Source organism: Sciurus vulgaris, assembly GCF_902686455.1.
Source record: "Sciurus vulgaris genome assembly, chromosome: 13".
In the NCBI taxonomy this organism is placed as follows: Eukaryota; Metazoa; Chordata; class Mammalia; order Rodentia; family Sciuridae; genus Sciurus; species Sciurus vulgaris.
The window spans coordinates 81,983,226-82,007,827 of record NC_136474.1 but is presented as its reverse complement, the minus strand read 5'-3'; the positions used below and the strand labels follow the sequence as shown (position 1 = coordinate 82,007,827).

General features: G+C 46.5%; 1 protein-coding gene and 1 long non-coding RNA gene across 9 annotated transcripts in view; one reads left to right on the top strand and one right to left on the bottom strand.

Annotated features, from left to right (window-relative positions):
* The first annotated feature begins 16,519 nt into the window (after positions 1 to 16,519).
* LOC306642869 lies at positions 16,520 to 21,428 on the top strand. The gene is made up of 2 exons (XR_013758712.1): positions 16,520 to 17,187; positions 18,021 to 21,428. It is a non-coding gene; the product is annotated as an uncharacterized lncRNA (long non-coding RNA).
* Positions 18,727 to 24,602, bottom strand: part of NEDD4L (NEDD4 like E3 ubiquitin protein ligase) — a 311,088-nt gene continuing 305,212 nt past the window's right edge. For all 8 annotated transcript variants that reach the window (XM_079108668.1, XM_079108669.1, XM_079108662.1 and 5 more), the window contains one exon: positions 18,727 to 23,610. In XM_079108668.1, coding sequence (XP_078964794.1) covers positions 23,508 to 23,610 — 103 coding nt within the window. In that variant the 3' untranslated portion in view covers positions 18,727 to 23,507. The remainder of the gene's footprint in view (positions 23,611 to 24,602) is intronic.

Below are 24,602 nucleotides of genomic sequence, written 5' to 3'. Positions count from 1 at the left end.
AAATGGGCCATCTTCAAGAACAACTGAAAAACACAAGAAATACCTTCTCTTTCTCCCTCCCTTGCCTCAACGTCGATGTATCCTAAATTGGTGCCTGAAATTTCATCATTAGAAATTCATTCCTTGGAAAGGAAGCTGATGGAAATATATGATTTTCTTTCCTGTACCCATTTCTGAAATATTTAGGTACTTCTGTATTTAAAAATGCCACAAAAATTTTTTAAAAACTAAGCAGGATGCAAGTATGTGAAATACCATTTATCATTATTATCACTGAAGAAGTTGGACTTTCTCCCCCAAAATACAGTTCTAGAAAAATAGAAGCATGCACGTCCATGTATATATAATAGTCGGGCACCTGGCTGTCTGCAGGGGATGGCAGTGGAAATCAACTCCCTTTAGGAGGAGTTATAGGCAGAAAAGAAGGGGAAAAGAGGAGAACTGAGAAAAGACCAATGTAGTTAACACCAAAAAATTATTCCTCTGCCTTTTTAGATTATCAATAGCATTAAAAAAAATTAAGGTCAAACTGAAGTGCATTCTTCTTAACTGATTTGACTGAATTGTACTGTGTTGATAATAATCAGCTTGGGGACCCATCTGCCAAGGGGCCTGTTGCAAGAGGCCGGGCAGATCCTCTGTTCATCTGGGTGCGTTCAAGTTTGATATATTGGGAAATGAGAGAAACCTTCCAGTCCCACCCCCCACCATAAACTTTCAGTGCCCAGACTCATCAGCATTTGAGTTTTAAGGTGAACGAGACATTCAACCATTTGCTATAAGGTAGAAAAGTCCAGATCTGAGAAATCCATCCAACCTCCCAATCAAGCACCCCACCTATCAGACTGACTCTGGATGGTGGAGACTTTGCTGAGAGGGGTCCTCCCGCCTGCTTAGTTTGGGTCTCTTGCTGTTGAAATTAAGAGACTGGCTGACACCGCCACCTTGGAGCCCTGACATTGGGGGCTTTCTGATTGTATGACTCTGTGATGAGTGTGAATTTCCTGTCCTCTACCTCACAGTTTTCTTCCTCTCCCATGACATGCCACACTGTGGGGGCCTGTCACAGTGACGAGGATGCACTGGGGATCTCACAATTGTTGGCAGCTATTTCTGTAATTTCTTGCCAGGAAAACAGACCCTATCAGCCTGTCCCTCTGGAAAGGCCAATAGCGTGCGTGACGCGCGTCTGCCACGTCAGGCTGCTATCTAAGCCGCAAAGAAGGGTAGTGAACTTTGGCTAAAAAATTGCTTGGCACTCAACAAGATTATCAGTTTTGTTCCCAGAAAAGCTAAAAGAAAGTCTATCTTTTTTATTGACCAGAACACTAAAAGACAAAGGTCAAAGGCCATTACCTGAAGCCTGAGTCAATTAGACCACCCTCACAGAAGAGGGCTGGAGGAAGGGGCAGGCAAAGATGGAGTCCTCCTTCTTCAGAACTCACCCTCTGTTTGGAGAAGCCAGTTTCCGGTGTCACATGTGCTTTGCTCTAGACCATCAAGAAGCACCACTGAGTGGGACTCAGTAAACCTGGGCAATGGACTGCCTGTGGTCATATGAGCATCAATCATACATTACAATTTTGCCTCCCTGGGATAAGATGCAGGGATATTTTGGCACCAGCCCCAGTGCCATTGTGGATTTTTAGTTCTTCCTAGTGGCTCCACCCCAGCAGGGTTGAGAAGCAGGTGGAGTTGGTCTCAGAGTTTCTCACATCCTTTGCAGCAACCTGACTTCCTCTCCAAAATAACCTCCAGTGCCGTGAGCTTCTCTGCAGGCCCCAGAAGCCCCCGCAGGACACCAAGCAGGGTCTGGCTGTCCTATAATGGGGACCCTCCTGCTTTTGCCCATTTTCATTTTGTAGATGGATTTTAGAGATGGAGAAGGCTAGAAGTTAAATGCCATTGTAGCAACTAAAAATGATGTATGAAGTACTTATTATGTGACCCCCATTTGAATAAGGATAATTGGCATAAAAGGCTTAACCCAATGCCTGACTCTTATAAATATTTAACAAATAGTAGCTATTTGTAGTGCTATTTTTTTATTGTTATCATTTTCATCACCTTCCATGAACATAAGTGACCCACAGACAGAAGAACCGAGTGGATGGTGCTCCTGACTCTCGGGTGCTGGTCTCCAGTTGTGTTCTAGCTCCCCTAGAACAGGGGAAGAAGAGGCAGGTCTTCCGAGGGGCTGCAAGACATGGTTAGGATCTCTGTTGGTATTTACTTCATCCCTTTTAGTGTTTCTATCTTATGTGATTTTAAGTAGCACAATGTATTCATAAAGTTTTATGACTTGTAAGTTAGCATATGATCATATGTTGGTGTCTGCAGTTGGAAGAGGGACTTGAGTTCATTCACTCAATAAATATTTGTTGGCCGTCTTCTGTGTTTGAATCACTCTACTACATGCTGAAGTTGCAAGCCAAACAGTGTCATGAACTAGAGGGTCTTTAATGAGAAGAGGTGGTTACTTTTAAGAATAAGAAAAGCAGGAGGAGTTTATCTTAAGCTTTTTGTAACTGGATTTGTAAAAATCTGGCATCTTCCTGAACGCATACTGGGGAGGGGGGAGTCTAAGTTTTTTCCAAAGGGTGAAGGTATCCTGAGGCTCAGGGGGTTAGACACTACTTTCCAAGGGATTTATAAAGTGAGCTTGGAGGAGATATTCATTCCATCATGCATCCATCTCTCCACCCATTTACCCATCCATCAATCCATGTATCCACCACACATCTGTCCATCCATCTGTCCAACATTATTGAGACCCTTGTTTGTCAGGCCCTGTCTTGGGCCCTACAGAAATGTAGATAAGGAGTGTAAAACCTGGTCTTAATAGGTCCAGAGCAAAGTTTCAGACTTGCCCAATCTGTGCAACAAGCCCCAGTGATTGGAAAGGGAAACTACGAGAGTTTTGTGATATACAGAGCTCTTGGAGTAAGATATTCCATTATCTGGTGCAACTTTCAGAGAACCTGCTCCTTTCTCATAGTACAGCTCCAGGTATTCATATTTCCCTTAGAGATTAATTCCATACTTGAAGGCTTTATCAGAAATATTTCATTTTAAATGTAAATTATCCCTTTCAAATTTCAGCTTGCAGCACTAGAAGTCAGAACCTTCAGCAAGAAGAGGCTGGACCAACCATCATGGTACCTGCTGTGGGGCAGAATTCCTTGGTGAGCACGGGGTTGTGCTGGCCCCCTGGGGGCAGTGAGGTGGAGCTGTTGAACCCAGGACCAAATCCTTTCCCAACTGCTCTCAAACTCAGTGATCCTGCCCAAGCCATCCAGAGACTCCAAACCTATTTCCCCTTTTGTAGAATGAGAATGCTAATGGTATTGGAAACAATCAGTGGGAGGATGGATGTCTTGTGGGGCTTCTTATGAGCACCTGGCATCCAACAGCATGGATAAATTCCAGATGTCGATAGTACTGTTAATATTCATGCACTAGATTTCTGGGAATATGGGCAGAAGAAAGAATCATACTCGAGATCAGAAAACAATTGCATCAGGTGGCCCAGTGCCCTCTGTACTGGCTGTGCCATATGACTAAGGCAGATTTCTAAATGAAGTCTCTTCATCTGCGAAGTGGGATGCACTGCTGAAACAAGATATGTCTGGCAACAGCCTTGTCCCCGAGAGTAGGAGCAGAGCATGCGCCCGAGTTCTAGCGACGTCTGTTCTTTACCTCACCACGTGGCTGTGGTTCCGTTCTTTTCTGTCTGTTAAACTGATACATCACTGGCATCCTTTGTTCTAAGCTACCCCTCATCCTCTTCAGAAGCAGGTCATTCCTGGCTAGTAAGCTTATTTTTATAAAGTCCCATGCCTTTTGTCCTATTGCTGGTCACAAGGTCCCTTTCTCTGTAGGTACAAGTGCATTGGGGGGACCTGTCTTCTACCGTTTTACTTACTTTTGCTAAGTGAATGTCAAAGCACTCTAATTTGCTTTCTCTCCCTTCTGAGTCATTACTTCAGTTGGGTACCTGCTCTGAACCATCTGGAGAGGCCTACAGTGGGAAGCAGGACCCCATCCTGTGCAGAAACTGCCTACAGTTTCCTGTATTCTTTAAATAATCTCTAGATTACTTGTAATACCTAATACAATGTAAAGCCTATGTAAATGGTTGTTTTACTCTATTGATTAGGGAATAATGACCCCAAAGTTTGTATATATTTAGTACAGATACATTTTTAAAAATATTTTTGAACCCGTGGGGATATGAAGTACTGAGTGTATACTGACCAGGTCATTTTGTATCAGTATGTAGAGTCTCAATCCTCTTTTCTTGGCTGAGTAATAGAATATGATGCCAGGTGTTTCCCATCATTCTGGACTTTCAGCCAAGGGTCAAAGCTATAAACAAAAGATGTTCAGTGTTCCTGTATTCCAGAGAGCTCTGATAGGCCTCCTACACTGCTTCTGAGGACTTCAGAAGAGGCCTTGGGAAACACCTCACACATAAGCCTAGTTCCCAGTTAAACCTCCCCAATGTATCACCCCCTCCCCAGCTAAACCTCCCTAACACATCCCCTGTCACTAGCTAAACCTCCTACGCATCATCCCAGCCCTTTGGATATCTGTGAGGAGAACCCTGTGCTGGCAGGAAGCCAAGAGTCATTTTGGCGGAGTACAGAATGGAGGGGGAGATGTGGCTTCCTTTCCTCCTCAATAACTTTCCTCCACATAGATGGATAGGAAACACCCAGAGAATCCTTCATGGGATGAAGAAGGGGTGACTGGCTGGTTTCCAGTTGAATGCTTGTTGGTCCACAGAATGGAGGGCCCATGTGAAGACATGCCTTGGGAGAAGGAAATGAGAGAGCCCTGAGACAGCTCGAAACACTTCTGGCTTCTTATGTGATGAGAGAGGCTGGGTGTCCATGTGGTGCCTGGGTCAGGAGAGCAGAATGAGAAGACAGGACAGCCTAGCCAATCTAGTTCTCCAGGGCTGCAGTGGTATCAAGAGGACCCACCTGAGCATTTCCTGATCTCCCTGGAAAGACACAGGAGGGGCGAAGATGGGCAGGCCATGGAGTGCCTAGAGAGGGATCGGGGACTTGTTTGCTCCAGTCTGTATCAAAAGGAGACCAGGTCTCTTCTCTGGCAGGTCCTCAGACATAGAGAGCCTCTGTGAAGCCAAACACCACCTCATGAGAGCAACACTCAGTATCTACTCAAAGACCAGGAGGATCCCCAAACTTTCCTCACAGGGGTAGAGACCCTGCCTCTGACAAAACTTTAGCAAATGAGAGGGATCAGCCATCTGGTCTACCTCTCTGCCTCAACTACCAGAAGAGGAAAGAGGAGAGACGACCAAGACCTGTCACAGCACTCCTCTGCAGCCACTGGAAAGAGAGGATTTCGGATCACTAAGAGACTCAAGTTTTAGGAGAACTGGACATATTCCAATGACAGAAAGTGGCAGAATCTGCCCAAGTTGTCATTAAAGGAAGGTAAAGGGAGATTACGCAGGCTAATCAAAAGCAGTGATTTGGGAAGGAAAAAGACATTTTATGTCACATTCATAGACTGAGACTTCAATCAACTACAATCACCACTCTCCACTGTAAGAAAAGACCATAATTTGTTCAAACTGCTCCTCAAATTCGTTCAAAGACATTGAACGAATTGCTGTTCAAAGACATTGTTGCCATGCAACTTCCCATGTGGATCTTGAGCCATATATCTGGGTTGAATCAATTTGGGGTAAATTCTTTATAGTAGATCTGCAGAATTTTCATAGAATAAACACAGCTTCTGCCTCTTGAAAACTGTTGTCCTGTCTAAAACTCAAACTGTTTTGTCAGTCAGAAGCTGCATGTCCAGTAGCAGACTGCTCTTCCTCCTCAGTGGTCTGAAACTGGCTGTCTCAACACGGGTCATAGGTGATACCTGCCATACCCACCCTACCGTTGGCCCTGCCCAGGAGGCAGGGAAGGCAGTTCTCCCAACAAGGTGTTACTTCCAACCGTCTCTTTCTTGTCATTTTCATGCCTTCCTCCTCCCTCCCACTCTTTGGGGTTGCCCTTGAGGTCAAATTCTGGCTCCTCCGACATGCCTTTTAGTATCTCTCACCACAGAGGGATGATGGTTCGCCATGGTCCAGCCTGTGCTGATGAAATGGACTAGGATAAGAAATCCCCTGGGTTTGATATGGAACAAGGTTTCTTAATTCACTTATTTGTCCTGGATGACATGGGTTCAAAAGTCACTGTAAAACCTGCTGCTATTAAGCTCCTGGAAGCAAAACCCAACACATCAGTTGCTTTCCAGAGCTTGGACTACAGCAGATAGGTTCAGACTCAGCTTGGAGGCTACCCAGATGTCCATCACGCTCCCTGGAGTGTGCAGGAGGCAGGCAACCCACCGGACACTTCATTCTGTCATCGAAACAGTCAAATCTTATAGCTGCTCCTAATAAATGAATTGATGACTTTCTTCATTCTGAGGCCCATTTAGTCTATCTGAACATCCCCCGTATTTGAGTTCATTTGAAAGCCACAAATATCCAGCAGCAGAGGCAGACAATTCCTGGTAACCTTTCCAAAAATCCAATTTCCAGCCATGTGTGACAAAGTGACTATTTAATAGACACAAATGTCGTGCTTAATATTTTTAGTCTTCCTTGTCTGTGTGTGAGTCATTTGGAATGACAGATTGCATTTTAAGGGAGAGCAAGGATCTCACCAGATCATCTCATTTATTCTGTGCTGTTGATGCTCAGGAACCCTCTCAGGATCTTGCAGGAAGCTGCCCCATGCTTCCTGACTGCACATCCCACAGTTTCCGGATCAATTAATCCTGTGCACCCCTGTCAGCAGAACTGCTGCTGGGCCCATGGTAAGCCCTGGTCTTCCTAATGGAAAAATATATCCCACTGAACTGGCCTTTCCCTGTCTACTCATATCTGTGCCTGCTGTAATTCTAGAATATTCCCAACACATTTGTTTTTTTTGCTTATGGTGGAAATTATTCTTTTTATTTCAGTGGCTTCAGGCCTTGGAGGCTTTGCTGGGAGGTTTATAGGGGCCTCCTTTCTACACAGATGACAGCTGAGGATGAGTGACAGTTGTGACAGTGCTCAGATACCTCTGGTCCCTTCCCTCTGCAACCCAGAGAAAGACTCTGAAGGGAGGAGACAACCAGAGAGTGCTCATAGGAGCTCTTGACAGTTCATCCTAGGGTTTGGCCCATCCTTTGGCTCCTAGAAGATACTCCAAAATGAATGAATGAAAGATGGAATGGGTGATCAGAAAAGTGAACTGGAAAGTTTTGAAGACAAATGAAAAGAAACCAAGCAGTTTGCCGGGAGTAATCCAAGCATGGCACTGAGCTCAGATTTGTATCCATATTTGCTATGTGGGTCATTTGGGCAAGAAACCTCCTGTCTCTGAGTCTTAGTTTCTCATCAGTAAAGCAAGGGGTTTGGAGCAAATGATCTCCAATGTTCCCTCTCTATTTTTAAAATTCTCCAAGTAGATGGTTGCTATGCCTACCCCGGCACCTGGCCATTTTTGTTGCAACAGGCATGATTCCAGTCCTCTTCAAACTGGCTTACACTGGAGAGCAGTTGTCCTTGAGCAAGAACTACAGGGCCATCGAGAGAAGTTGCTTGGTGACAGTTTGCATACACCCATGGTACATTCAGTGTGAGAGGAGAAAACAGAATGTTCCGGAACATTTAATTCCATGTTAGTGAGATTGGGGATGGGAAACACAGAAACTTGAAGCATTTTCTTTATGAAGTGAGCTGTAAGCACACTGGTAGAAACATGGAAACTGAAGCCAAATGATAGCCTATAAAGTCATTAAGGTTGGCTTTTCTTCTGTTCCAACTCAGGCGAGGATTGCCCAATTCTCTCCAAACACTGCAGAATGGCTGTTTATGCAGAGATAAAGAAAAACTCTCTGTTGATTTTATTTCCAAACTCTGCCTTTTGGAATTGACACAAGAAGAGGACACACTGGCGGTTAGGCCTGACCCTCCAGTCAGCAAGCAGACTCCAACCCCCTATCCCTGCTTGCTGACTGTCTCCTCAAACAGAAGCTACTAAAACAGATATCAACAACACAGATAAAACTGGAGCAACATGGGCTTTGAACCCCAGGACTAACAGGCTTATCGCAAACTGGTCATTTCTCTGCCACTTCTACCTCCGGGGTGAAAGGCCAAAGTTTTGCTCCTTCCCCTGTGAGCTGCTTGGCATAGGGGTGGGTGGCGGTGGGGAGGTTGGTCCACGTGTGAGGAAACACAGGGCATGATGTGCACCTTCAAGGTGCGGCAGAACTCAGGATACAAGGCCCAGCTTGTGGCATTTCTCCCTTGGGCCTGATGCCTAAGTCAATGCAGATGTAGCATTTAGTTCTAAAATCAGACCCTCTGGTCTATCTCTTCCCAGCTCTGTGACCTTGGAGGAGGTTTTTATCCTCTTGGTACCTTGATTTCCTCATTTGTAAAAGAAAATAAGAATGTACTTACATAGTAAAGGTTATTCAGAGGGTCAAATGTGTTCATATTTCTCTAACTTAGACTAATAATACCTGGCATGTATGATATATCAAATAAATCTGTGATTCTCTAACTTCAGCCTGGTAGGAATCTTCTGAAAAACTTGTCTCCACACAGCCTGCAGGGTTCTGCTCCTGGTGTACTATTGGTGAGGGTCAGTGGCTGTGAGTCTGATGCAGATGGCCATTTCAGTTCCTGAACCTCCCTCCCACTGCAGTGGGACCCTGTTTCCCTTCAGATTGACATTCGTTGCTTCCCAGGCTGCTTGGATGCTTGTAGACCGAGTCTAGTGTGTGCCTGGAAAGTTCTTTTGCTTCTTGCCCAGTTGATCTTTCAAGATTCAGTTCAAACCTGTCTCCTCCATATCTTTATCAGGACCTGGATCACTGTGCAGGGTGCCTGCCCCAGAGTGCTGTGGGTGCTACATGATGCATGGTATATATGACATATCACTTTCAACAATGCAATAAATAAATAAATCCACATTCTATCATTCTTCTGGACCCAAGATTTTTGGATTGTGTGTTGGTGGTATGTTTTGTTCTGATTGTTGTCTGTCTCCTCTTTCTTGCCATTAAATGCAAATCCCAAGAGTAAAGACCATTATCTAGCATGTCTGACTCAAATAAGGATCAGTTACTCTTTTCTGAATGAATACTTCCTTGCAGAGGAAATGGCACCTGTCTTTCTTCCTTTGTCACATTCCCCATCCATGCTCCTTGAACATTCATGGCAGGATTTGTAAAATTAATTTCACATGACTCTTTGGGTCCTCTTTCTTGGAACCTGGCCTGAAATTATGATAAGCTTTCTCCAAATTGGAGAACTTCTCCCGAAGATTCTCACCAGGCTGAAGTTAGAGAGACACTGATTTATTTGACATTGTATGTGAGTAGAACTGGGGAAGATGGTGTTTCAAACAGCTATTCCGCTTAAGCAGGATTTTGATAAAGAGGGAACATTTGGATAGCACTGGCATGTCTTTAATAAAAGAATTTTGTGAGACTAGGGGAAGGAGTGGAAGACTTCACTCAGAGATCCTCTTTTGCTTCTCCTTCCCTGAGGTAAAGCTCTACTGCCAGACTCGCCCCTGCCAGGATGGAAAAGGCAAGAACTCCAGGGCAGGAGACCATGGTGAAGGATATGCAGGCAGCACCTGACTTGAGGATATACTGAGCTTCAAAAAGAGGGAAGTGAGGAGAACAGGAGTTATAAGAGCTTGCACTCCCATGGTATATGAGTTACTAGACCCCAGGTCCTTGGCGTGCACTGTGACAAGGGGAGAGAACAGCCACAGTCTATGAAAAGAGCCTGGTTGATTATTTAGATCATTCAAGTTCAAATCTCACATTGGTCCACGTTGCTCATGTCCGGGTGCAGAGACTGCAAACTCTAATACTTTACACAGGCCAGGCAGATGATAATGAAGTGGCCAGGGAGGACAACTGGTGGAGGGGACTGTGGCAAGCCGGAAACCTGGTGCCCCACTAAAGAAAGCAGCTCCCATTCAGCTCCTGGTGAGTGATGCACAGTCTTCTAATTTTTAGAGAGAAATAGAAAAACTTGAAATTTAGGTAGAATTTTCCTATTTAAAAACCTGGGGAAGGCCAAACAGGTTGCAAATCATTTTGTGACCTTTGTCTGTATGCATGGTGGGTGCTGTCCCTTGGTGTGGTCTTTGGGAAACTCTTTTGTGAGTTCCTGAAACATTCCTTTCCTTCTAAGCTGTGAGGACCCCAAGTGGGGGGCTGTCATTCTTAGGTACAGCAGGGAAGGCTCACCGCCTCTTAATCAGGTCCTCAGCCAGCACCTAGCGGGATGGCCAAGTCCCCACCAGAAATTACTGGCCAGGTGAATTGCTTAAACAACCATGTGGCTCAGATGTCTGGTGGCTCTTGGGGAGAATGTTGACTCTCAAGACCTAAACTGATGCTGACATTAGGAGCTTTGAACACTGCGTTTGAAAGGAGTGAGGCAGAATGAAAAAGGAAACAGACCTTTGCTACTTTTCAGGGAAAAAGGAGCATCAACAGGTGAGTCGCCCTGACCGGGTTGTGTGACTCTCAGCAGAACATTCTGCAGTTTCAGGGTCTGACTCTGCCTGTCTCTTTACTTGTTCTCTTGCCAGAGACCCCAAATGACTGTCTTACAATTGATCAGGCCCCTGTGTCAGGGTCACAAGGTAGAAGAGTCTCGTTAACCTGGTCAACGAGGGAGCACACAGGAAGGAAAGAGCCAGTTCCTCAAACTGCAAATCCACAGACCCCTCGACCTGCCCATAACCAGCAGCATCCCCCCTCCACCTGCCCCTCATTCAATCCACTGAAATTCTGTTTTATTGAGCATTCGAGGTCCTGAGACAGTGGCCAAATCCATTGCTGTTGGCAATGAATAGGAAGGAGACAGAGACAAAAGGTGGAAAGAGACCAAATACTGAGAGTCCAGAGAGGATGACGTTGGTTGGGAAATCAGGGAGGGCTTCAAGGATGAGGTGGCATCTGAGATGGGCCCTGAAGGGTGACCCAGTTTAGAAGTGTAGGGCGCTCACTCCTTACATAGAGAGAAAGGTAGGAAGAACCGCAAGGGTTGTATGTGGGGACAGTTCCACTTGACTGACTGTAGGAATACCCAGGAGGAGTAAGTTAGGACCTGGCCTGAACAGCCTTGAATGCCCGGCTAGGGAGTGGGTCCTGGTGAGCCGCTGAAGGATTTCTGCAGGGGAATGTGGCTACTGGAGTCAGGCGAGACTCAGAGCTGTGCGCAAACCAGACTGGGGGTCTGGAGAGAGAAGCACAGTCAGGTGGTCCTTGTCCTAACGGGCAGAAGTTACGGAGGCACATAAAGAGGGAGAGCAGTGGAAATGTCAACGAGGATACAGATGGCTGCCCTGTTTGCATGTCCCTGCTGTCCTTGGTGCCATGCCCCCTTCTCCCTTGAGCTCGTTCCTCGGGCATTTGCACCCGTTATCCCTCCCAACCCTCTCCTACGGAGGTCACCAGCGCCATCTGCATTGTCCTTGTCTTGCTGACCCTTCAGCCTCCAGAGCTGCCTACCTGACGTCTCCTCCTCCACTGGTGAACTCTCCCCACGCCCTCGGTTTTCCTCCATCTCTCCAGCCACTCTTCCTATCCTGGCTCCATTGTCTTCCAGGCCTTGGACCACTCCTTCCGTTTCAAGGCTTTTGATATCACTGCTGCCTGGTTGTGTCTGGGAACTTCAGAATCCCACTTGCTACTTGACCTGTTCCCATGGCTCTCAGAGTGACTCATGTGGGTCTTCTCAAAGGGGCTTCGTCTTCCTTCCCACTCCTGCTTAGGCCTCTGTGTTGGCTATTTCTTTCCCTCCCATCTCCTCGAGAGAGTCCCCTTGATCTGCCCCATCTGCACTCTTACCTGCCTGAAGTCTTTCTCTGCTGTATTTTGTCCTTTCTCTGCTGTATTTTGTCCCGTGTTTAACATGACATACACTGCCTATTTAGATGTTTATTATTTGTCTCCACTAGAAGTTATCTTTCACGATGGAAGAGATCTTTGTTTTGCTTTGTTTCACATACTGTATTCCTGGCTTCCAGAATTAAGTGCAGAGTTCATGGTGGCCACTCAGAACATATTTGTTGAGTGAATAAAGCAGTGCACCAAGAGAAAACTACACCTTGCTGCTCTTGGAAGTTGAGAAGCAAAGCCGTGTGAAAGGTCACAGATGGAGTTCCAGGGTGGATGTCCAGAAGACAGGGCATGACTCCCAGAGACACGGAAATGGGGAGGAGGAGTGGTAGGAAAGGGCTGTGTGTTCCAATGGGGACATCTTGAGTTTGAGTGACTTGAGGAACACGCTATGATGGTGTCCATCAGCTTTTGGAGATGAGAATCTGGAGAGAGGCTGGAGCTAGAGAAAGAGTTGGTAATTGTATACAGGGAGGTAATAACTTAAGCCAGGAGAGGAGGTGGGCGGGGGGAGAGACAGGAAGCAAGCTCATGAAGAACAACATTTGGGGGAACAGCTACATTTACGGAGGAGAAAAACTGGTAGGAGCATCCTGAGGGTGAGAGAGTAACTGGAAGAGTCATGGAAACCAAAGGCCGAGTTTCAACAAGACCTGGCTGCTCCTGTCTCACACATGGGATGAGGAGGAGGATGAGGACTGGGGAACAGCTGTTTGATCTGTCCCTCTGGGAATGAACTTTCCTACTGTCCCAGGATCCCAGTGACCAGCAGGCAGCAGAGTGACCGAGTGCTGTGGCTGGAAAGGGCAGAAGTTGCCTCCCTTTAGAAGAACACTGCACCGTCAGACCCAGGAAGTTCCAGGAGCGAACTTAAGGGCTGGTGTCCTCAACGTTCCACTTGCAGGGCAGGACGTCTGGCCGAGGTTGTGGGGGCCCAGAGGGTTCCTGGACCCCTAGTCGGGTGTGACCATTGCTCTTTCCGTATCACCAGCAGCAGGTATTTCCCAATGCTCTGTCTCTTGGTCTCCAAAGCTAATATTTGTCACCTATTGATCCAGCATCCAGCCGGTTATTTTTTAACCGGAGTCGGGGTTCAAAGGCCTGAGTGTTGTTTAGACACTTATTACGTGGGGATGGCATGTCCCCTGATAATCCCCACTGATGAACAGGCAAGGATCTTCTCCGGAAATACTGACTGCGGAGAGGGCAGTAGGGCGTAAGGGTGGGGAGGGACCCAGGGGCAGAGGTCTTAGCACTGATGAGAGGTCCGGCTGATGGAAATTCAGAAGCAGCTTCCAAACTCCCTCTTTCTGACATTAAATATAAGTTAACATATTAACAGACACTCTTGACAAACACAACGACATCCTGGAGCCCCATTGCAGAATTCCTGGGAATGGAAAATCCCATTTTCCACCTCTGATGCCTTGAGCTCTTCAGATCTCCTAGATGAGAAATGTGTGCTGGCCTGAGACTATGGGGCACTTGCTTGGTGGAGAAGGCAAGGCTGGAGGGGGGCGGGCACTGTCCTGTGGGAGTCAGGAGACTGTACAGGAGCCTGCTAAGGGCTGAGGCCAGCTGCCTTTCACTTTGCACAGTCACCCCATGTTTGTGATAGCTTCAGTGACCCAAAGTTGTGCTCCCCTGCCCACCCTCAAAAACCTCCTACTCAAATGGCTGACACCTAAATGCCATGGGTTTGATCTTTATTCCTTTCAACAAAGCATCCCTTTTGCATTTGTTAAAATAAAAATATTTCTGGAAGGGGTCATTTGTTCAGCTTATCAGCCATTTACACCTTAGTATAAATGAGTTAACCAGCTCTTTCCTTGGATGGGAGGTTTGATGGAAGGGATGGTGACCCGGGAGTAGAGTCAATGGTTAAATGGTGCTTTTAAGTCAGACACTCTGGGTTCAGAGCACCAACTCACGAGCCTCTTAACCTCCAAGACTGTATTGGTGTTAAGAATGTCTACCTCATTAGGCTAATGTGAAGATTTATGAAAAGTAGTAGTGACATCATAAGACAGTGCACTCAAGAGCCCTGAAGTTTACCATATGTCAGCAAGGCCACTATCCCAAGGGGGAAATTCCACAAAGAGAGGCTGAGGGCTGAAGACAGATTCAAAATGGCAGAGTTTGGCTTATTGGTCCCAAGCTCCTTCCCCTTTCCTCTGGGAGCCACTAGATACTTCCCAGCTTCCTCTGCAGTTAGGTATGGCCAGGGGAAGGTGCGGGGGTGGCGGGATTGCCTTCCAGGCCTGGTCCTCCTACACAATCTTCCCCAGGCTCTCTTCCTTCCTCTGCTTGTGGGTTGCAGAGGATCCTGTCCCAGGGAATTGTGGGGCCATCAAGAGAGGGTGCTGAGTCCCTAGATGACTGCATGGCCCAGGGCATCTGCTCTGACCTACCTGGGACCTAGACTAAGATTGGGGCCTGCTTGTTACAGTGTTAGCCTGCCCTGATTAACACTGGCCTTCTTCCCTCCTCAGGCTGCATGCACAAGGAGGAGGAGAGAAGCAGGAGGTGACCACAAGGCAGGGGATGGAAACCACCCTGACCATCCTCTTTCAGGCTTGATGCCCAGGGAATCGCTTGTTGCAAAATGGACCTGGATTTCCACTTGGAAGTCCAAGATGATCATTGTGTATAAACGATTTGAGGTTCAAACATCCTACAAGATGATGTGAGTATATTCAGAAAGTGGAGACTGTCCTGCTGCTTATGAAGTGGGGATACTGTTTGAATATTAAACTGACGTTTTTTCATTCCTCATGCCCTGTGGCTTCCTGTCAATTGACTTAACAAGTGATTGTTTCAACTATAATTTAAAAATTCAATAAGTTGGATAGCTTAGTATGAAATTCTGGAACAGGCAAAACTAATATCTAGTGAGAAATTTCAGAATAGCTCTGATCTGTGGGGGTGGGGTTGCCTTGGAGGGTACAAGCACAGTTTCTGTGGTGATGGAGATTTGGGCTACATGGGTGTGACTGTGCACTTCAGATTTGTGAATTTCCTTGTTTGTGAATTTTGCCTCAAATTAAAAGTGCAAGTGAAGAATCTAGTTAATGATTCGCTTGCTGGAGTATCTGGGGAAGTAAATGAGGTCTGCGGTTTCCTCTGCAATGCTTCAGTAGTTTGGCAGGGTTTACCAGAGGCTGTGGACAGGTCCATGGTGAGGCCAGCAGAGGGGAAGGAAGGGTGGAACCAGGTGGTGGCTCAAGAGTGAGTCCCCGGCGATTCTTTCAACTTCTGAGGGGGTCACTATTGCGTTGCAGGCTGAAAGTTGACTCTCTTTAGTGCTGAGGGAGAAAATGGCCTTGTATACCAGGCTTCACTAAGGGACAGGCGATTTTGGTCCCCTCTAAAAGCTTCTCTTTCCACATCAAGAGCAGATTTAGGTGATTCCATTGTAGACTTTTGCTAAAAGGCCTCAGGTCCCCTGGGGGGCTCTAGTGGAGGGAAAGGACTGGTGTGAGGAAGGGTCTGAGACCCCAGAACTCAGCACCCTGGATCACCGTAAGGGGAGAAATGTCGGCAAGCAGCCCCCAGGTGGGGTGGGAGGAGCTGCAAGCAGCAAAGAGTGTCCCATGTCCTGCTGGGGACTCTCATAGGCCCTCAAAGGTGCAGGTAAGAGGCACACAGCAGCAGGGTCTTGGGAGACATGGAAGTGGCTGAGGAGCTTGGTGGAGTGCTGCTGGGGGCCAAGTGGCCTTTTCAGGGTGAGGCTAGAGTGAGCGTCAGAGGCAGAGAAGCGAGGGCAGGTAGGCCAGCAGGAGGTCCCGGGAGGATCGTGAACCCATGCGTGAGATAGAGAGGACAATGCCCAAGGGCCTGAGGAGGGACCTGTGCCAGGAGGACCTTCCAAGCCCCTGTGCAGGACAGCATCTCAAAGGGAGCTCCTGCTATAAACGGCCTGAATATTTATTTCCCAAAGCTGATTTTAAACCTAAAAAGTCAACATTACACGGAAAGACCTAACTAACTATTGGAGCTTTCAATCCTCTGCCACCACGTGGAAACAAGGCCCAGGCATGAGGAGGCTGGCACAGGCGGCCATCTCAGTGCAGGCTGGCAGCCTCGGGCCCCACATCCTGTAGGTGGCTGTCGCATGACTGGAGGAGCAACACAGCAGGGCCCAGGCTAGGGGAGGCCCTGGACCCCAGCAGCTCTGTTCTCCAGCTCAGGCCGTCTTTAAGAGGAAAGAGACGGCCTGGGGAGCAAGGTGGGGCTGTTAGGGGGCTGAGGGCGTCTAAGGAGACAATCTCCTGCAGATGTTTGCTGAGATCCACCCTGGACTGGAATAATGTGTTCCTGGAGGCTGGTTAAGTTTCTTCGAATTGTCTTGGTGCCAAGCATCTGTGCCCTCTTCTCCAAGAGCCCTGGAGGCTGAGGGAGGCAGGCGCGGTTGATGCAGCCCAGGTTGGCTGGGTACTTCCTGCGGGCTCCTGGACCTCCCTTCCCTCTGACGGTGCCTACCCACACCCTGCCTCATTCAAGCACAGGGCTGTCTTGCAGATGGCAGGGGACTCTCTCCTTCCCTGTACTTGGGTTTGGAGTCGTGCCCCTCATGGCGTCTGGATCTGCTGGGGGAGGGCACACTGCCCACAGTCCCCTGGCAAAGATGAGAACAAATCCTAGTTTCTGGATTCAAATTGAAAACCTGGTCCTGGTCCTCTAGGATCACAGTACTGGTCACATGGAGTGTTTATGGGCAAGAACCCTGAGGCTCAGATGGAAAATGAGGGTGTTGGAAAGGCACAGCCGAGGCCCTCTGGGCCGCACATTCTGTGATCATGCAGGTCATGTTGAATGAGCTCAGGACACAGCCGCACAGAATCTTCAACCTTTGGCTTGCGTTGGCATTTGCTCTGACAAAACCAACCAGGATTGAAAATTTAACTTCCTGGGTCTGGCAACTGTATCTACAACTGCCAAGGAAGGGTATTGCTTACAAATTGCCCAAATTTGCCTTTAATCATCGATTTGGCAGGGGAGCCTGGCTGGAGCACTGCCAGGGGCCCTTCTGCCAGGTCACCCAAGGCCCAGCAGCTCCGTGCCACAGACCCTCTCTTGCCTACGGCTCTTCATGGTTTTTAGGTCTGGTCCTTTTCGTGGTGTGCTGACTCTGGTGCTGGGTGCCCCTTCCAAATTAACTTGCAAATTAAGACCTGCCCTCGAGCAGGAAAGAAATCCCCCCACATCTGGATTTGGTGAGTGAGCGGAAAAGCTGGGGCACACACACAGGCATCTGCTGCCACACCCCCAACACTGCCCCTCTGTCCCATGATCCAGCAGGGAGCTCGCAGCCAGTGCAGAGCTGCAAGGGACTGGTCAGCATAACTGAGGTGGCAAGTCTGGGTTGTTCCTGGGGGATCACAGGGCATGAGAAACTCTCCACCTCTGTCACCCCTTCACCCTCCCTTACCTGTGACTTGCAGCCCACTGGGAATGTCATCAGGGCCAATTTGGGATCTGGAGGGGAAGGAGGTGTACCAGCAGCATGGGGAACTGGCTGGGGAAGGGCCCTGAAAGGCACTGGGCAGGAAGTGACAGTCTGCTTGGGACAAACTGAACTTCACTCTGGCTGGAGGTTAGCCTTACAAAGTCCCCAACAGGGACTCTCCATTCTTGTCCTCCTCAGCCTGTGACCTAGTTATGGAGTCTACGCTCAGTCTTTAGTAAACTCAGGCTTAATTACCCCAGGGCCCTGCCCCATCCAATCAAGCCCTATACAAATCGAACCCACAGCTCCAGGACTCTGGAAACCCACCAGAATGGTCTCTCAGAGGAGGGAGCAGCAAACACATCCAAAAGTGGCTTTTGTGTTCTCACCCCAGGGCCCCTTCAAACCTGGCTCCTTTGAGCCAACCCTAGGAGAGCTAGTTGTAGAATTTGGGGACGCCCCTGCTTGCTGCTGACACTCACCAGGGTCTTAAAATTCTGGAAGTGACTATTATCAGAGCAGGTTAAGAGCTGCCAGCTAGCAACTGCTTCAGGGAGGTAATTGATTCACTGTACTCTTTACATTTTGCTCTAACACAGAAGAGTTCAGAATGGCTCTGTCCCCATATGCCTCACACGTGTGTCTGTGTGAGCCTGGGTGGGGTGGCAGGAGCTCCGGGTGCTGTTGATAGCTTTCCAGCAAGATCCTCTGCTAAAGGAAAAGGTGAGTGGCAAGAAATCAAGGGCTCACTCCATGGCATCCTGCCTAGACGTTACCGCGGGCAGTCCCTGAGGAGATGGCTGAAGGACAGAGAGAGGAGGCTTGGTAATAACGAAAAGAGAGAAAGTTCCTTAAAAACAAAGAGATTATTTGAGCAGGATGACATGGTAGGTGGAGAAATGCCAGAGTTTTAACAGGGAACTGACGCAGGTCTGGCTATCAACTTCCTGAGCACCACCATGACTTCATCACTGGGTCCTATGAATGCTTCACGAAATGAGGGTCGCCTGGATAGCTAGCAGGGAAACCTGCCTTTCCAGGAATGACTTCATGTACGGGTTATATGTTATTATATCAAGTTAGTAATGTGCCAGTTTTAAAAAGATGAAACGGCAGATGGACGAGAACACATGGGCTCCCTTTTTATGCCGAAGCCCTGTGTTCCAGGCAGACTTTATTTCTAAAGGTGTGGAACTTTCAGCAGAGATTAAAGAAGTGAACATACTGCAAGTCTGCAGGCCTGAAACCCCTCTGACACGATCAGGATGACACACTTACAAAGAAACTTGAAATCAGACCACCCATAATACTTGCTGTAGAAAATGCTCCAGCTTCCATAATTCTTTATTAAATATTTGACAAGTCGCATCACTTCTTTACAATGACTTCATTTTGCCACATTACTCTTTTGCTGTCTGGAAAACAAGTTACGATTTCTTTTTAGCTCTCTCAAGAAGAAAGAAAAGCAAAAAGGACTTGTTCTTGAACAAAACTTTTCCCGTGTGTTACAAATTCGACTGTATTTTAAAGCTATTTTGATCGTGAAAATGAGCATTATCCATAAGTTGTCTTAAAAAAAAATCAAGGTAGTTGGTTTTGACCACTGTATCAAATAGTACTTGGCTTCATTTTAGAGGTGGGTTTATAATAAAAAGTTATGAAACACTGAGAATTCATTTGGAATGCTTGAAACACTTTTCACCTTGAAAGTCACTGTTTTTTTTTTTTTTTTCTTTCAGGTTTCATGATAACAGATCCTGAATTAATAAATGACAGCGAATTAACATCTTCCTAGGGTTCTCTCAGGCTCTGAGGGTCAGAATTCTCAGGACACAGCTTGGAGAAAACTGTAGAAGGGACTCAGCTCTCAGTCCCCTTTGAAACCAGAATACTCATAATGGTGTAAAAATGCTATACAAATATATACACATATATTTGGACAGCATATGTACGTATATGTGTTACATACAGAGTAGTAAGGAAGAACAGTCACACAAAGTTAACAGGAAGTAAACCATGACAATCTAGGTGAAATCAGTCCAAGTATGAGGGGCAGACTGGCTCACACAGGAACACAGGCTTCTGTCGATGCAGGTTATGGTCCTGAGGAAGGCTTCGGATGCACTGGTACCAAATAGAGAACGCAGTACACTAGCGATGTCGTTACTCCTCACAAACAAAACCAACAAAGAGACATGCACTTCAAACATGCATTGCTTTGAGGGTAACAACTTTAATAAAGGAGAGTTGTCAAAGGAGAAGTTTACCTGGAAAATAGACCAACAGAAAGCTACCCCTTTCCTAGGAATCATTACAAAGGCTCACATACTAAAGCTACAGCATTTTCTCACACACTGAAAACACTCTGGGGTGGAGTGTGCGTACACAAGTGTATATACACTGTTGATTAAGGCTTATATAAATTAAAAAAGTGGTCCAAAGTATATCACATTTTCTTCCCAGTTTTAAAATCTAAAGTACTAACTGGATTCTTTACGTTTTGTTTTTGGACGTATCTCGGTCCGAAAATTGGCAGTTTTGACGTGACTCAGGTACCCCAATGCCTGAAGGAGACAGAGGTAGTGCATGATCTTCTGGGGGTCAGTGGGGAGCAGGGCAGGCAGTCACCCTGCACAGCAGCACCCCTACTGACAAATCAGGAAATGACTCCAGATAGCACTTCCCCTCCTCTCCGGGCAGGATGGGGGTGCTCAGTCTGGGTGAGGAGGGGAGAGGACAGGAAGTGGACAGCTAGCACAGTGAGAAGGGACCAGAGAGCTGATGAACCCAAGCTTTCTTTGCAGATTTTAACATTTCAGAGATGAGATACAAGACTATCAGGAAAATACTAGTGTCAACGATAAACAACGACTCACTGTTAGAACAATTAGAAAGTTGCTGCATATGACTCTGGCTTCTGAGATCAACTGGGATCTGGCAAGGTCAAATAACGGGGGTATATGTTGTCTACACAACATTGAGAGATGCAAAAAGTGGTTCAAATATTTTGCAAACCATTTCTCAAGACTGTGCCACTGGGTCCTCATGTGGAGGAATAATCCATGTCAGGTTGCTTTCTCTCATTCACCATCTGAATTTAGGGACGGTCCAATGGGCTTTGGAAACAAAAAGTAAGTATGTCCCTTCCTGGTGATCTGTTAAAGGACTGACTACAGAAAGGTCAAGAACAGTAAATGTTTCAGACAAATAAGGAAAGTGCACTGAGGCCAAATATACTACAGAAGAGACAGATGCCTCCTGTCATCTGTTCTAGAGGCAGGAGGCAGAGAAGCAGCTCTCTCTCTGAAGCTAACCCTGCTGGTAGACTTCCCAAATTCACCCAAAGGCCAACAAGGGGCAGGAACAGTAACACCCAGGATCCACAAGCAGCCAAGTGACACTCAGCGCCTTTCATATGCAGTGTGAGCTCTGGCACTCACTTCTCAGTCTTGTGGAAAACAGTCCGACAACCACCTTCTGCAGGGAACCAGAGGGGCTACAGTGATCACTGTGGCCTGGGAGCAAACGGGCAACAGAGACCATGAAGTGAGGGGTGTGGCCGGTGGGACAAGGACAGGAAGCACCAACTTCCTCCCCCAGGACAGCTGTCAGAGCAGAGAGGTCAAAGAGTGACCCAGAAACCTGCTCCTCCTATGGTGCATTTCTGCACTGTTGCCTGCAGTCACCAAGAGCAGGTTGTAAGATCTAGGAGAGATACCGGACCATAGGGCACAGAGAAGCTTCACAAATAGCTGAGGACTAGTGACTGCATTTTCATTTAGCAAAACAAAAAGCAAACCCCAAATCAAGCAATATTTAGTTGTTGTCAAAATTGGGTACTATTAAGGGGTAGATAAATTAAAGTGCCACTCACAATTGCTGTCTTTCAAATATCTCCAGGAGCATATTTCAATCATTCTTCTGTTCCTGGCTTAAAAATGATCAGAATAGCTTCTCTTTTCCTATTTTCAATACAAGGCCTAGTTTGCATTTAGTGAATATATATATTTTTTTTAAAACATGGTTTACAAAATGACAGAATCCCAGTTTTTACAACAGAATCAGATTTCTCCTCCTATAATTACGTGATCATTTTCAAAAACCATCCAAGTATACTGCTCAACTCAGACTTTGGCATGATTTCTTTTTTAAAAAGATCACTAACTTTGGACTAGGAGGGCAACAAAAAAGGGATTTTTCCCACTGAGACATTTGTCATGGCGGTGGTAGGGGAAAATTTCCCACCAGAAGGCAAAAATAATGAGCAACATCGTTTTTTATAATTACTTAACACCTAAGTTTTCTGATCACTAGTAGGCATTTTTAAGCCACTATGAACAGGAGCTGCCACTGAGCTCCACAGGAATCCACCTTCTAGAACTTGACGCCTGTGTTCCTTCAGAGTCACAGTTGCCCAGGGTGTATCTCATGCCATTTAGAGTTGCATAAATACGAGCAAATTCTTACACCAAAGCTCCTTCTTATATTACAGAGACTTCAAAATCACAATTTTTTTTGTCTTATATATGCCTGTCAAGAGATCAAAGCTCCAGTGTCCCCTAACTACCATGACAAAATTAAAAGGGACGGTAGGACCTCTGCACTCCCATGCTGTTTCAGACATCGTCTCTAACCGTGACAGAATTCTGCAACAGAGACTTAAGAGTAGAAAAGAAGCAAACTGTGCACAAACCCTCAATCCTCCACCACCTCCAGTTTAGCAGCTTGACCTCAGTGGAGCAAACTGAGTCTCTGTTAATCTAACGTACAACAGACACGACGCGGGCGGGACACGGAACTGAAGCATGCACCCATCAGGTCATAGGTAACAGAACTCAGTTCGATTAAGTGAATATTAAATAAATCCTTGTAGTCGAGTAGAAATCACAAAACAATTGGAGAGGACAGGTCTGTAGGCTCAGCTTTACATCCGGGTTTCTATACACCAGCAGCCAGATTCACAACTGATAGACGTTGCACAGGTAGATGTGTGCAGGGAGAAGAAATCATCATCACACATAATGCTTATGTTAAAAAACAAAAACAAAACCAGACATGACCTCCGGGTGGTACATAAAGTGCCTTCAGAAGTGGTGCAGTTAGAGCAGGAACTGGTTACTTAGCGGCCGCTGGCAAACGCACACCAGGAGGAGACAGAACGGATCTGGCTTCTGCAGTTTTGAATCAAGCAATGCCAAGTTTCATTCAAAATGTCTCTATGACAGACAGCAAAGGGGAAAATATAATAAAAGGATGACTGTACAGCAAGGAAGGGTTAAGTAATTTCTCCAATGAGAAATGATAGTCCAACCCTGTCTGAAATGTGTTATAGCACACGCAATTCTAAGGAATAATGGTGTGATTCCTTTCAAGTTAACACAAATGTCATGCTATATTACAATTCTCTCAGCCTGTAGTTATTACCTAAATTTGTACAAAAGAAAGTAATATCCAGTTTATTTTCATTCTGAGTATGGAAAAATTATCATTATGCCTAATGCTAGATTTGAAATTCTCTCAAAAGTACTTGTCTGTAGAAGGCTTTTAGACAAAAATTAGCCTTCCAGTTCTAATAAAGTAGAGGGTGGGGGTGTCAAAGTACTTCAAAAATAAAATTGTCATTAAGTTTGGTATGAAATTCAAATACAAAAAAAATATGCTCACTTTCCAAGTACATGAGACATCTTTAATTGTAATGAAATAAAATCTGAAAATCGGTCTAAATCATTTTAAAAAGTAAACATGAGTTGTAATACTATACCTGTAGAGTGATTAATTCCATTCATTGTCATTAGAAAGTATGCAAAATATTTATTAAGGGCTTTGCCTGCAGAGGCACAACATAAATAGAACAAGTCCTCCTGAAATGTAATTAGTGTACACATCAACCAGTTGAGGATTTGTGGTGGAAGAGGTTTCAGAACTCCAGCTGGGACTGGGTTCCCGCATCTGAACTTGGGCAGGGCCCAGGCAGAGGCCGGGCTCAGACAGCACGTGCAGCGGTCTCTGCCCCCTGCTCTGCAAATGTCTGTTAGGCAAATGCAAAAGTGCAAGGGGAGCTTGCTTGATGAACAGCCCCGAGTCAGGAGGCTTAATCCACCCCTTCAAATCCCTGCGCGTTTTCCACGGCCATGAGAAGTTTCTCTCGTAAATCTTCAAAGGTTTCGTATGGAGGTAAGTCAAGGCGATTAAAGCTGCAAAATGAACAAAGAGTATAGGTAGAAGGCCACCATTATTACCCTTTCGTCCCTCCAGCATTTCCTAGATTTGGCTAACGTGGCATTTGGTGTTTGAGCAAGAGAATGAAAAGGCTTTAGCCCCAATTCTGAGTACTAAATAAATTCTACCTATGAAACTGCCCACACCAAACAAGCTATATAATTACCAGGGAGGAAAACACTTTTCTAATAGTCCATGAAACCTCTGCTAGAAGTGGTCTGGTAGAAGGGAGACACACACTGTAACTGACACATCCACGCCAAGATCTCCAGACCACCGGAGCGTAAGAATATATGCTCGGGGCTGCGGATGCAGGGAGGCTGTGCCTATTTTCAGTGCTATTGCTCATTCTCCACCAGGCCTGAGCCAACTGCTGGTCTCTGCATGGACTCCTTTGCCTTCATCATTAGCCTACAAGGTAGGCAGGGTGACTTCTATTCTGCAGATGTGTCCTGAAGCAGCGAGGTGAAGCCAAGATGCTGTGGGACCTACTCCTAGGAATATTGTGGACCTCAAAGCAGAGGCCAGGCTGCTCCGGCTCCAGAACACCAGTGATAGGCTACGCTTGCTGACCAGAGGCAGACAAGCCGGGGATGTCTGGAGTGAAGAGCTGTGCTTCGAAAACACCCCCACACATCAGGAGGCTCTGGTTGGGGGGCTGCAAACCACTCTAGTGAGAATGAAGTCTTCAGACATGTGGCTGCCCTCTGCAGGCATAAATCTGCCTGTTTACGGAACTGAGTTCAAATTCTGGCTCTGCCACTTGCCAGCTGTGTGACCTCTGGCAAATCACCTTACCTTTTGGATCTTATCTGTGAAAAGGGGACATTGCTCACAGAGGTGCTGGGAGGGTCAGGTTTGAAAGTGTCAGGTGGGCCTGGTGGGTAGCAAGTGTGACCAGTGCACGGGTCACTCAGTAGATGGTGATCATCAGTATTGCTATTTGGTCAATATTTCCTGAACGTCT